Source organism: Chroicocephalus ridibundus, chromosome 7 (genome assembly GCF_963924245.1).
Source record: "Chroicocephalus ridibundus chromosome 7, bChrRid1.1, whole genome shotgun sequence".
Taxonomy (NCBI): domain Eukaryota; kingdom Metazoa; phylum Chordata; class Aves; order Charadriiformes; family Laridae; genus Chroicocephalus; species Chroicocephalus ridibundus.
In genome coordinates this window covers 54,319,772-54,332,292 of record NC_086290.1, presented here as the reverse complement: position 1 = coordinate 54,332,292, position 12,521 = coordinate 54,319,772, and the positions used below count along the sequence as shown (strand labels likewise).

Below are 12,521 nucleotides of genomic sequence, written 5' to 3'. Positions count from 1 at the left end.
TGGGCTAGAAGTCTTTTGCCTGACATCATGCTCCCTATCATGGTGTTAGAATGGTCTGACTTATGTTTCGTGCCACTGTCAAAAATAACAGATTGGTTCTTCCAGTCATGGCTCTTCCACAGTGCTCAGATTTCAGCTGTGTTTGCTCTGACTCAGTGATTACATTTTATAATTACTCCACCCTTGCACCCTATACTGTACTGGGACCCTGTTACACTATTCCCTTTTGTGTTACAGAAATAGAAAGCGGGTGTTGAAATAATAAATGCTCAGTGTCAGGATTTATCAACCCAAGAGATTATCTTGGCTAATACAATCCCTCTGGTGAATCCTGATGAAGAAAAGCAGAAGTCACTCTTTAGTCCATAATGGAAGAAAAATCTCTTTGTCTTGGAGACATGTTTCAACAGTTTGAATAGTTGAGAACACTTGTATCTGTACCTTTGAGAAGGGCAAGCTGAGGACCCATCCTAATAAGATACAAGACTTAACAGACCATAAGATGACTTTTAGAAGAAAAATGTGCTCTCAGTGATACTTTTTTATAGAACTTATTCATTAAACAAAGCATTTTATGCTTGGCATGTCATAAGATAGAAGTAGACAGGAGTTTTGTTTAATGTCACGCAAATACAGAGAGCTGTATGAAAATTTTTAGCTTCATCCATAAAGTGTCAGAGCAAGAACAATGAAAAATTTAAGACTGATGCCTAACTCGCCCTGTTATACTGAAATATTAGCAAAAATCTGTTTCTATCATATTGAATGATCTCTAGACTCTTTTATTTGAACTAACGGATTCACAACTAGCTAGATTAATTCCTGTATGTTTTCTATTCAATCTGATTTGAGCCTGGGACACATTAGTTTACTATTTCTGAATTTGTTTTGAACCCTTATGTTGAAACCAAGACTATAAGAAGATGATTCTGTTACTTTCCTGTGTAATGGAAACTGATCACTGGAGCCATTCACTATTCTTGTTTCCCATGTACATCATGAGTCCGTTAGTGAGAAGTATCTTGATTTCTTGCTTTGAAAGCCTGGCTCTTGGCCAGCCTCTGTGGATAGGCCTGCCTCGGGCAGCTGCTCTTGCCATACAAGTCATAGTCAAAAATATTGATGATACAGATCTGGTATGTAGACCATATTTGTGGTTGCAGCTTCTAGATGTAGTAGTGGCTTTCAGATTTTCTTGGGGTCTTTTCAGTGTTTGCGAGGAACTACCATGAGGGGAACTTTGGAAGTCACTGTAGTAGTGTGTTAGGGATAATAAACCACCATGTCCTTTCTTCAACAAAGAGAATGAGGTTTTAATAGTATTCAGTGTATCCTGTACACCATTTTTATAATATGGACGTGAACCTGCAATGTACTGACTATTCTTAGTATCAGTTGAGGCTAAGAAGAGCTGGGGATGCTCAAGCTTAGCCAGGAGTATCCCCAGAGGATATCGGAACAAATCTGATGGGACATTTTGGAAAGGGCTTATGCTCACAATCATGGTCAGGATTTCAGAGGAGTTCAGTCTCCATTTCAGTATCTTTTAGGTATCGTAAGTTTTCAGAAGATGCTGAGCATTTCTGAAATTTGGTCTCCTAATTCTCGTGACAGCTTAGTTAAGGGAAGTCCTTAACCAGATGGCCAAGTGTATCTCTACCCAGCAGTGTACTTAGACCTACGGGCAGGGTCCGTTTGCTCCACGGTAAGCATGCTTCAAGTGTTGTGAACTGGGGGCAAAACTAATTTTGTCTTTGCTTTGGAGGCATTTGCCTGCTCTTGTCTTCGCTGGGAGTCCTTCTGCCCTTCTTCACTCCCAGCTGCGTTTCGGTGTTTCGCTTGGGAATTTCCTAGTGTATGGGCTAGAAACAGCTCTCTGCCCCCCTCGCCCCTCTGCAGCCATGGCTGCGTTGGGGCACCGGAGCCCTGCTCGAGTTTCCAAGCCAAGATCTTGTCCGTGGCGGAGCTCGGTTGTGGCTCCAGCGGCGCTTGGCGAAAGCGGTGCCTGCAGTGTGCGCCGGCCGCCCCTGGGTGGCCCGCACCGCTCGTGGAGTCGCTCCTCCTTCCTCCAGAGCTCGCTGGCTCTTTCTCTGCCTCCCTTTCTCCCCCTCCTTTTATTCCAGCAGTCAGGCAGCTAATTAACTGCACAGGCCGGCCTTCTAGTGCATAATATTGTAATGAGGTAGGAGGGAGAGCCACAGCTGCTTCAGCATGAGCAGCAGGCTCGGTTCCTGGTGCCAGGAACTAGGAAGGAGCTGACTTTTTTTTTCTTTTTTTTTTTTTTTGCCTTTTTAAGTTGACTGAAGCGTAGACGTTAAAGGCAGATAGAGGCAGGTCCGCCTCTGCCACCGAGCATGAGCGGGGCGCCGGGCTTCTAGGGGAGCTCGGGGAAGAGCCGGGGGAGTGACCGAAGATGGGCAACCAGCCCGGGCGAGTGGAGGAGCACGATCAAGGTCTGTACGGACCGTGCGGAATGTCGGGGCTGCTGCCTGCGGCTTTCGGGGCTGTTCCTGCAGGGAATGGGGTTTTGTGCTCCGGGGGTTTCACCGCAGTGTCCCACCGAGCGGACGCAGAGGCTGTTGTCACAGCTAATGCTGGTGGCATCGAGCCTGCTAAAGGAATTGCTGCTGTTTACCTTCTGCCTTTTAAATGGTATTTGCTGCTGCTCCGTACCTGAAATCGCAGCACCGTCCTTAGGGAAGCTTTTCTGAAAGAAATCCTTTGATTGGAACAGAATGCCTACAAGGGAGGGACCTTAATGCCTGACATATTATTTTACATAGTCTGCATGATGCAGCTAAAAAGTTACAAAGCTTATCTAGTGCTGTACACGCAACTTGTCAGGATTTGCAGCTTGGCTGTGTTTGTTAGCCTTTACCATTGTTCGTGGCCTGAGGCCTGAAATTTTCCAGGCCTTAGAATTTAAAATGATGGCTTTGTGGAAGGTCTTCCCACCATTGTCCTTTCAGAAATGTAGTGCTTTGCATGTTAATCAGTAGCAGACTTTAGAGAAAGCCAAGAGCTAGTATCAGGTAGATCTAATTCCCTTTGTGCCAAACGTCTCTACACTAGGAAGGCTAGTAAATTGTTCCTGATGCCATAGTACTGTGTTGGTTGCCTTTTGATTGATTTAGCTTGTTTCTCAAATGCCGAATGAGGAAAAAACAGTAGGCCTGCTGATTTCTGATATTTATTTCTTAGGTTTTTGTTCGAGCTTAGAAGCCTCTACCATACAGAAAACTGGAGTAGGTTGTATTTCCTGGCACTCTGTTTCTTACTGTTGCCATGGGAATTTCATTCACAAAATTCCATTAAAGTTGTTATTGCTTGATCAGGGTTTCTTTATAACTTTCAGTTAGATGTGTAGCTATTGTTTTAAAAGCAAATACATATGTACCTGATCTCTTGTATTGTGAAGAAAAGCAAGAGGCAGACAACGCTGCCTAGGATCTCTCACAATAGATGTGCCAGTGAGTGCTGGAACAGCAGTTAGGTGTAGTGGAGAATTCTCTAGCAGTATGTTAATCAGCAGGCTAATGAAGAACACAAAAGCTGCCAGTATCCAGTCACCAGAAGAAATGCTGCCCTAAGGGAAAGTTAAACTTTAGGCTGGAAAGTATGGCTGCCTACATCCCCAGGCCCTGGAAGCATTCCACTGCCAGCTATAGAAGTCTTGCTGGAACTAAACGTGTTACTGTCATTTTGAGGAGGGATAATACTGATGATAAACTAAGGGAGAGATGGATAAAGACACGGGGAGGTACACTGCTAACCTCTGATCAGGGTTTGAGAAAACTGGCTGTGATTTTTGCAGGGCTAGTGGTGGGATTTGAACAGCTTATTACTATTAACATAGATGATAAATGAGCGTGCGGACCCCCTGTGGGTTTTGAAAATCTCTTTCATCCTTTGTTTTCTCTTGTCCAGTGATTTATTTTATTTTTTTTATTGGAGGGGAAAGGGTTATGCTGCTTGTGCTCCTGTTACACCTGAACAGTTTTAAAACTCTTCTCAGTTTTTAAATGTTAGGCTGTACTAAGTCTTGTTTTAATGTGTCCTCACTGTTCGTAAGCTATGGATATGACTGAAAACTACATGCTCAAAAGTCTGTTTAATCATGAAAAAGGTTTCAGGACCATCACTGCTGACAGAATAAATTCTGACAACATATTCCCTGTTGAGTGCGAGAACTCTGGCTTTGGAAGTCAGAGGATAATGTAAAGACACCTGCACCAGAGTTTGTGTTGATTTTTGACAACTAGGATGCAAAAACTTGTTTTTCCCATTAGAATGTGATATAGGGAAGTGCCTGCATTGGGCTTTGTTTCTGCTTGGATTAACTTAATTCAACTCTTATTCAGGAATACCTGTGACTTGAATAGCTGTGGTAGTCTATGTTTGGTCCTTTTGGAATAACCAAAACAAAACCCAGAAATGGGCCTCTTTGTTGATCTAGTTTATGTTCCAGCTTTAACTACAAACAATCAAATCTTGACCTAAACACTGAAGTCTTTAAAAATCTGCTCCTAAGGTCATAACCTAGAGGAAAATACTTATTTTCGTATACTTAAGAGGGCATGATATACTTTAACAGATTTTCCCGTTGAGTGCAAATGGGGATGCATAGCTTTAAGCTAAGGAGGCTACAGTTCTGTGACAAAGATACATTTCAGTCTCAAAACTAAATAAAATAATATAGGTCCCTGAAGCAACGCTTCCGGAGTCTGACAGTGCCCATGTGAGTGATCCTGACCCTACAGCTCACAATCAAGTTTTGGGATATAAAGGTATGGCTATAATGACCCAAAGTTCTTGGTGGGCTGATCAATGCTGCCAAGGAACAGGGAGGAAATCATTGCTCCCAAACTGAGTAGTTTGAAGATAACACGTTAATACAAGGGAATCTGAAAGACACGTAGCTAGCTGAGGGAAGGGATTGCGAAGTGAAGACAGGAAGGGAAGACATCCTACATTGCGTCTGTCTTGCAAAGTAATCCACGGCTGGTGTCTAGTTGGCTGTGTTTTGAACAGCAGATTTACAAGACTCTCTAACAGCTCAATATCATCTCTTTTTAAGTTAACCTACATATTGCCAAGAGCGTAAAAACGTCTAAAAAGCAGTTGAGGAGACTGCTTGTAATAATGTTAGATTCTACAGGCTTTTCCTGACTTCTAATTTAAAATTTGTTTTAAACCATATTTACAATCATTTGTAAGAATGTTTGTGGTGTGTGACACAAGTTTGTGTCACTTGTTTGCCAAAACCCTCCTACTTGCAAAGTGGGTAAGCGGTGGCTTTTGCTGCTATACCTGGGTGCTCTCAATATTCATATTTATAAAGCATGTGGAGGTTTTAGAATGAAAACACTGATAGAGTAGCGCAGAAAAAGGATGTAAAACAATAGTGAATGTTGCTGCAGTTCGTCAGTAGTTATTTTTCTGCTTCTGAGGCTGGCTGCCTCAGGCTAAAGGAACCATCAGTATATACAAACGCAGGCCAGAGCACCTGTGAAATAGTGGGAACATTTCATGGGAGTTGTGTGGAAGAATACAGTGTTGTCCAGTGCTCTGGTATTTATTGAGAGAAGAAGCCTTTCAAACATTAGTTTGCCTTGGAAACAGCGAGGCAGCCTGTGTTTCTGAACAGGAGTGCTAAGGTTCTTTGACATGGGTTGACACGGTGATGGTGGGGTTTTGTTTATCCTCTAAACATCTGCAGGTGATGTGATGATTAATATCTTTGGGAAGACGTGGAAAAAATGACTCAACACATACAAAAGCTTTCTTGAAAGAAGCAGTTGAATGGGAAATGTTAACTTCTCTAGTTGGAACAAGGTGACGGGTGGGGTTATCCAAGGGTTAGACTTTTTTTTGGGACTGTGCTTATTTGTGAAACATGCTTACATGGCTTGGATGAGAATATCCAATGTCAGTGCTCACACTAAGCCAGTATTGATCTGTTTTCTTACGTCTGTTTTGTCCTGGCCTAGGGTTGGCTTCATTTTGTGTTTGAGGAAGGGATTCTTCAGTGTAGGGGATATAGTTTGTAAAATATACAGAGACTTTCAAGATAAAAGGTACTGTAGAAATATATTATTTCTTGTGATATCTGTTTTTTTTTTTCTGGGGTGTGTAGTGAGATCTTTTCTGGGTCCTCTCTTTAGTTTCTCTCATCTGCTTCCCTTCCTTTCTCTTTTCTTCTAAACGTGGGAGCCATTCATTTTAAGTCTGTTATATGTCAGCACGCCATTTCTGCCAAGCAAGAGCTCAAGAGAACAGATGAGTTTAATGATGGTGTGGGGGGAAGGGAGGGAGGAGAGAGGGGCCAGCAAAGCTAATGAATCACATAACAGCTTTCATGGAAATACCGACAGCAAGTCATGTCCTCTTGCAGCTCGGGCAGCGAGCCGTTGAACTTTTGTTCCCAGTGGAGCCAACAAACCACAGCTTGCTCTCCAGTGGATAGTTTAATTCCTTAGTCACCTCTTCCCCCCACGAGTCATTCTTGCATGGGGGTTTTATAAATGCTCTCATTCTTCAGAGTAGTAACGTGCTGCTGGTTAAACTGGTATTGAAGAAGTTTATTTTCCCCTGGAGGGTAATTTTTACTTGACTTAAACTTCTCTTCCAAGGCCAGTTAGGGCCAGCTCTGTTGATTAGTCTTGTGATGTGGCTTGACTGGACCGACATTATTAAATCATTTCAGAATTACCGACAAACATATGTCAAATGGCAGTAGTCTTTTCTGCTCTGCAGGCCAGTGCAATGAGTACATCCAAGAGACGATGTCACAGTTTGGACTGGCCTCACAGAGGAATTTAGTCACGAGCATGACTAACTTGCTGCCTCTGAAACTGTTTGAGACAGAGTTAAGTGATAATCTGAGGTCCCCTGATCTCAAGATGAGAGGCCAACGAATGCTAAATTAACGGAAGAGATCAGTAAGTTCTCCTACACTTGTAGGAGAGGGCCTTTACAACAGTTGTCAGCATTGGCTGGGAGGATGTGCTGAGTGGGAATACTTTCTCTGTGGGCAGGACCAAAACTTTTACAAGAAAAACTTTTAGGGCATGGCAGGCAGCAGGATGTGGTTTGTGCATTTTGTTTTGTGTTAGATTGTTTTCTTGATGAAAATTGAAGCCATTCTTGGATGAAGGCAGGGAGCTTCTGGGAATCTTAGTGAATGAGCTGGTCAGCAAGAGCTTGTTCTAGGATTAGAACTCTGCATACTATGCTTTTGCCTTAGTGCCAGTGGTGTTTTAGGATCTATGAACAGTAGATCTAGTGTAATAGTAATGTAAAAGCTAATTTTCTTGAAGATTGTTTTATTGGTTTAGTTAATGTGCTGCAATTGACTTGACGGTGGCAGAGTGATAAGGGAACAGCCGGTGGATGGCTGTGATTGTGTGTTGGTTCTGACACAGTATTAAATGACTCGAAGGAGGGGAAAGGGTGAAAGGAGGAGGGAATAATGCTGGCCTTGGAGGAAAAAGTAAAGCTTGCTTCTTTTTGTTTGGGTTATATTTGGCTTCTCGAGATCTTAAAGTTATAAAGCTAGCCAAAGAAATTTGAGTAAGGATTGCACGTTGGTCTTCTCACTGAAACCTGCCAGAGCCCTGGAGGTATTCTGGAGTTTGTTCAGATGGCAGTCCTGTATTTTGGAGCGTCTACTAGTATTTCAGAAAAATTTATTTTTTCTCTTTTCAATTCCTCCTCTATTTTACTTATTTACTCTTCATAAAATCTGACTTCCACAGGGAATGTACCTTTCAGAACAACACGAAACTGTAAAACTGAAGCAAAGTACTTCCCTGATTTTAGTTGACACTGTATTGCTTCAAGAGGACATAATTTGATTTTTCAGTGATTGTCACAGACTGCCACTAGCAGGTTGACAAATCTTTGATACTTTTCATTATTTTTGGCTACTTTCCTATGCAGTTTGAGCGTAACGATTTAAGATAATATAAAACTGCTGATCTCTGATTTCCATGAATGAACTTTTTTCTGCGTATAATCTAAAGTAGACATGTTCACAGATCTCTTTTGAAATGTTCCATCTATTATACTTCATGGAGCAGTAATGTTTTTCCATAAGCATCAATAGATATGGATTGCATGTTCTGAGGCAGAGTACTCTGTCCTTGTATGATCTGTCCTCATCGGGCGGTTCTCTCAGGCTACAGAATTACATCAGTACTGCAGTTTTCTGCCCTTTTAATCAGTCTGTGTAGCACACAACTAAAAAGCTCTATATTTTTATCAACAGCAAAATATAAATGTAAAGCAAATTTGATTTTGATGACTGGAAAAATATATCCTCGGGAAAATGTAAGGCTAACTTGAATTTGCAGGGTCCAGTTCTGAGTACGCGTAGGGTGTGTTTGTTACAAAGATGAAAGAACTGTGTAGGTTTTGTATCTTGATTGGAATTTGTTCAATTGGTTGGGAAAAATTTTAGGGACTAAGTAAATATGTCCATGTCCTGTGAGCAAAGTTATGTTCCTGATGGATGCCTTGGTGCTAACTGTTAAAAATTATCAGTGAAAGTAGAACACTGCTGAAGCAGTAAGAATTTTACCAGTTACTTCAGTGAAGTCCTATTTAGTGATGTATGGAAAGGAGCCTTAGGGACATTTGACGTATGGTACTTATGTTGGCTGACACTTCTTTCTTCCCCTACTGAATTGTAACCTTTCTTTTGCATGTCTTTGCCGTGAACTGGTGACCGATATTCAGCATAATCTGATGAATGGTCATTAGATACGTTGTGGTTGCTTTCAGTGATCTGTTCCATTTCTAACCTAGGGTGATATCTGAAAATATAAAGGCTACTTCAAAAAAAGGCAAAGTAGTTATTGAGCAAACTTAATCTTTGAGGACACTGTCTTCCTACACAGCTTCTGCCCCAGAACATTGCAGGAAGATTCTTGAATTCAGCAGAAAAACCCATAAGGCCATATGATTATTTTTTTTTCTTACGGCCTTTTAATTTTGACCCGTTTACCTTTTAGAGGTAAAGGTAGTTTTGCCTTTTACCATAATGGTTTCCTTTAGATAGGTTTGTGCAAAAGCATCTTAATTAACGGCTGTTTCAAATGTGAACACACCAAGGTAATGCTTTTGAAATGCCATAGGGAAAAAGGAAGAAATTGAGCGTATTTCCTTCCTGATCATCACTGTTTGAACTGTCTCTGACCAGTCCAACTGACTGGAGAAATCCTGTACTAAGGATAGGAAGCTGCTTTAATTAACATGAACAAAGTACAATGCAAAGGTGGTTTCTTCCTTGCATCTGGAGGATATTATTTTGTATTTTTCACACCCTAAAGGTCTTCTGCATTTTGACATTGTGGCATTTATACTGAAGATGTAGAAATCCTTATAATATCATATAATTACGCCTCATATAATCACTTTTGTGGGAGTTGTTTCTACAAGGGTGTGGATAATGATAAATTTGTTGGCAGGAACCTAGTTTTCTGCAAGACAGGGAAGAGAAGGACCTTCAAAAGTAAATCTGAATATATACTCTCAGACAAAACCGCCTATGATTCCTGAAATAAAGCAGAGGTTTCCCTATGCTTGTGCAGAGCAGAACCAGCTCAGCAGTAAGGTTCATTAGTCACAATTAACAGATGGTAAGTGGGGATGAGATTGAGTTTCCATGAATATCAGTCATTGCAGGGATTAGTATTCTTTGCTTGGAGAAAGCTCACGGCACCAGCTCGCCGAGTGCAACAGCCCCGGTGTTTGCCTATCTGTGACATGCTAAAATTGTTGGTAAATTGCAGCCTGTAGAGAAAAAGTATAATTTTACTTGTTCAAGGGTGAATTGTAAAAATTCTGTTTCCTCAGAAAACAATAATAAAAGCATAAAAAAAATATTTGACCAAACAGAAGTCAGTCTAAGTCTTGTTCCCAAGAGCACATAAAGTCAGTCGTAATGCTGATATTCTAATGCTGGAAAGGGATAAGGCAGTGGTGTAATATCCATCCCCATCTGCAAATATCATTCCTTGAATGGAAAGAGAGCTCCAGAAAAGTGGTGCAACTTATTTAAATCTTCAAAGGTTTTTAAACCTTTGTATAATGGAAGGTTGTGTGCAGAAGACAGCCTTTTTCGGCTGGCTAAAGCAATGTACAGAAATATTTCATGTTATGTTTCCAGGCCTCCTAAAGTACATGGCAGTAACTTTGTGCCACCTGAAGCTGCATATCCATTTGACTATCCCTTGGTCCTAGGCTTGCGATCTCTCTTGCCCCGAGGTGGGAGGCACAGAGCTCTGATAGCATTTCTCCAGGCTTTTCCTGAGCAAAAGCTGGTGAGGATGGAGGCATCAGAAGGAAGAGACAGTGCTCTCTGAGGGACCGAGGCTATTTCCACAATCCTTATCTTCTAGATCTTGAGAAATGCTGCTTTCATAAAGCCTCGTTGAGTTTGAAGAATGGACTAATCATGTTAGAAATTACTCTCAGCCTCCTCCACACATAGTTTCTTTGAGCCCGCTTGACTGTGGAAAATCTTTGACTGATCTTTTAATTAAAAGCTCTCTTCTTTTTACCAAGGAGTTGAAGCTCTTCCTGCTTTGAAGTGGGCAACTTTTTATAGATAAACATCTCATTATGTTATGAGACTTCTTCCTCTCTCCCCTTCTGCCTCATTTCTTTTGATGCGTCTCATCCTGTGGTGATAGTTTTAATGATTTCAGCCCAGTTCCTAGTGTCAGCTATTCAGGACAACGCTAGCTGGATCCCTTATCGCTATGCTAGGCAGAGTTAAAGCTCTGGGTGAGCTGTGGAAACTCAATTGCAGTCCTCTCCCCACCCCCTCACTGAAGCAGGCTGGAAACAACAATAAAACTGGGTTTATTATGTGGTCATCACATTTGAGTAAACAAAAGGCAGTTGTAATACCAATGCAATGCATACTGGTTATTAAGCATTAAGCAAACAATTAAAAAAAAAAAAAAGGCCTCTAGCTTTTAAGTTCTTCCCTCTGTTTTAGGGGAGGAGGAGGAATATCCTTTCATGTTTCCATTTGTGATCCCTTTTTTTCCCTACTTCTTCTGGATTAGCAGGGTTTGAGAATTCACGAGGAAAGAAGTTCTCTTGGCTCCGTGAGCCCTGGCCTTTTGGCCAAGTGTGGGGCAGCATTCCTGAACCAGAGGGTTCAGGTCATGGTTTCCTAATACACAACACTGCTGTTGAGTGCTTTGTAAAGGCATTTTCTGCTGCTCCATTCCTCTGTGGCGGCTCTCTGCTCCCTCAGTGGTACAAGCTGAAGTGTTTATGGGAAGGACAGTGAATTAAATCAGGACCTGCCTTTAACAAAGAAAGCGAAAGGGAGGGGAAAAACATGCAGATATTTTTATAGCCAAATCAGTTCCCTGATTCAGTTCACAGGGAGGCCTCATGAACAGTTAAATAAACAGGTTGAATAAATTAGCCTTCTAACTGTGAAAATGCTGGTATTAAGTGTTCCCCCACTTAAACTCCTTTTTGGTTACCCTTTGTGCTTACAGATGTGATTTCAGGTAGATTTTAGTAGCTTAGAGGAGTGATTCACAGCACCTGACTTGTCTGGAAGGAGCAGGGTCCTTTGCGCTTTTCTTTGCTATTGGATTCCTGGATCAGGAGGTTTTAGGTACCTCTTCTTCGTTAACTCGCAGCCACAGATCAGTTGGTAACGTTCAGTTGTGACAGAGCCGTTGGATACGCACTGCACGTGGAGGAATGGATCTACTTGCTGCTCCATGAGGACCACTGTTAACTGAATTTGCATGGTTAGATTTAGGGTTGATTTTTTTGTTTGTTTGCTTTTTAATTTCCTCTACTTCTCAAAACACTCAATGCTGGTATTCTTAAAAAAAAAAAAAATAATTCTGGATTTCTGTACATTCCACCAGATGATATTTTGGGATAATGCTACATACAGAAAGTCTTAATCATTCTTTTTGGGGGGTAGGCAAGGGGTATAGTTAGCAGGCGACTAAAGTTTTTGGCAGGCCCACTGGTATTAACGGTTCCCAAAAAAGTAGGCTTGAGTTTACCAGGGGGACATTCCAGTAAGTGTATGATATAGAGTTTCTCTCAACATTTGTTAGACCATTTGCTTTGGATGTCTCAATGTTTGTTATGCCAGGTTGCTGGGTACTCTAGAAATCCAAAGCAGCACAGTGGTGGATTGCAATTGCACTTGGAATCTGCCCCCGCGCTGGCAGAGACGATGTGCATTGTTTGGTTATTCCATGGGGTTTTGTATCGCTCGTTTCAGACATGAACACAGTGGTACCCTCATGAGCCTCTTGGTGCTAGAGGCTTATGGCACCAAGTGAAGCTCTTTAGATGCTTCTTGACTCTTGAGCAGATTTGAAAGGGAAATTTGTATTTGTGAAAGCGAAGACTGGGCACGCTACCTAAGGATACGCATGCATAGCACAATTCTTGCCTCTGGTTGGTTTTGCCAATGTACTTCACGGATGTATCTTTGGTCCTTAGACTTCTGAGCAAAAGTACAA

The 12,521-nt window shown here is 41.7% G+C and overlaps 1 protein-coding gene across 5 annotated transcripts in view; it reads left to right on the top strand.

Moving 5' to 3' along the window:
- SPECC1 (sperm antigen with calponin homology and coiled-coil domains 1) overlaps positions 1 to 12,521 on the top strand; it is a 98,946-nt gene that overhangs the window by 32,940 nt on the left and 53,485 nt on the right. The window contains exon 1 of one of the 5 annotated variants that reach the window (XM_063340556.1): positions 2,151 to 2,453. The exons of the other annotated variants lie outside the window; for them this stretch is intronic. Within the exon in view, the coding sequence (XP_063196626.1) occupies positions 2,414 to 2,453 (40 nt within the window). The 5' untranslated portion in view covers positions 2,151 to 2,413. Of the gene's footprint in view, positions 1 to 2,150; positions 2,454 to 12,521 lie in introns of those variants that run through there. 5 annotated transcript variants of the gene reach the window in all.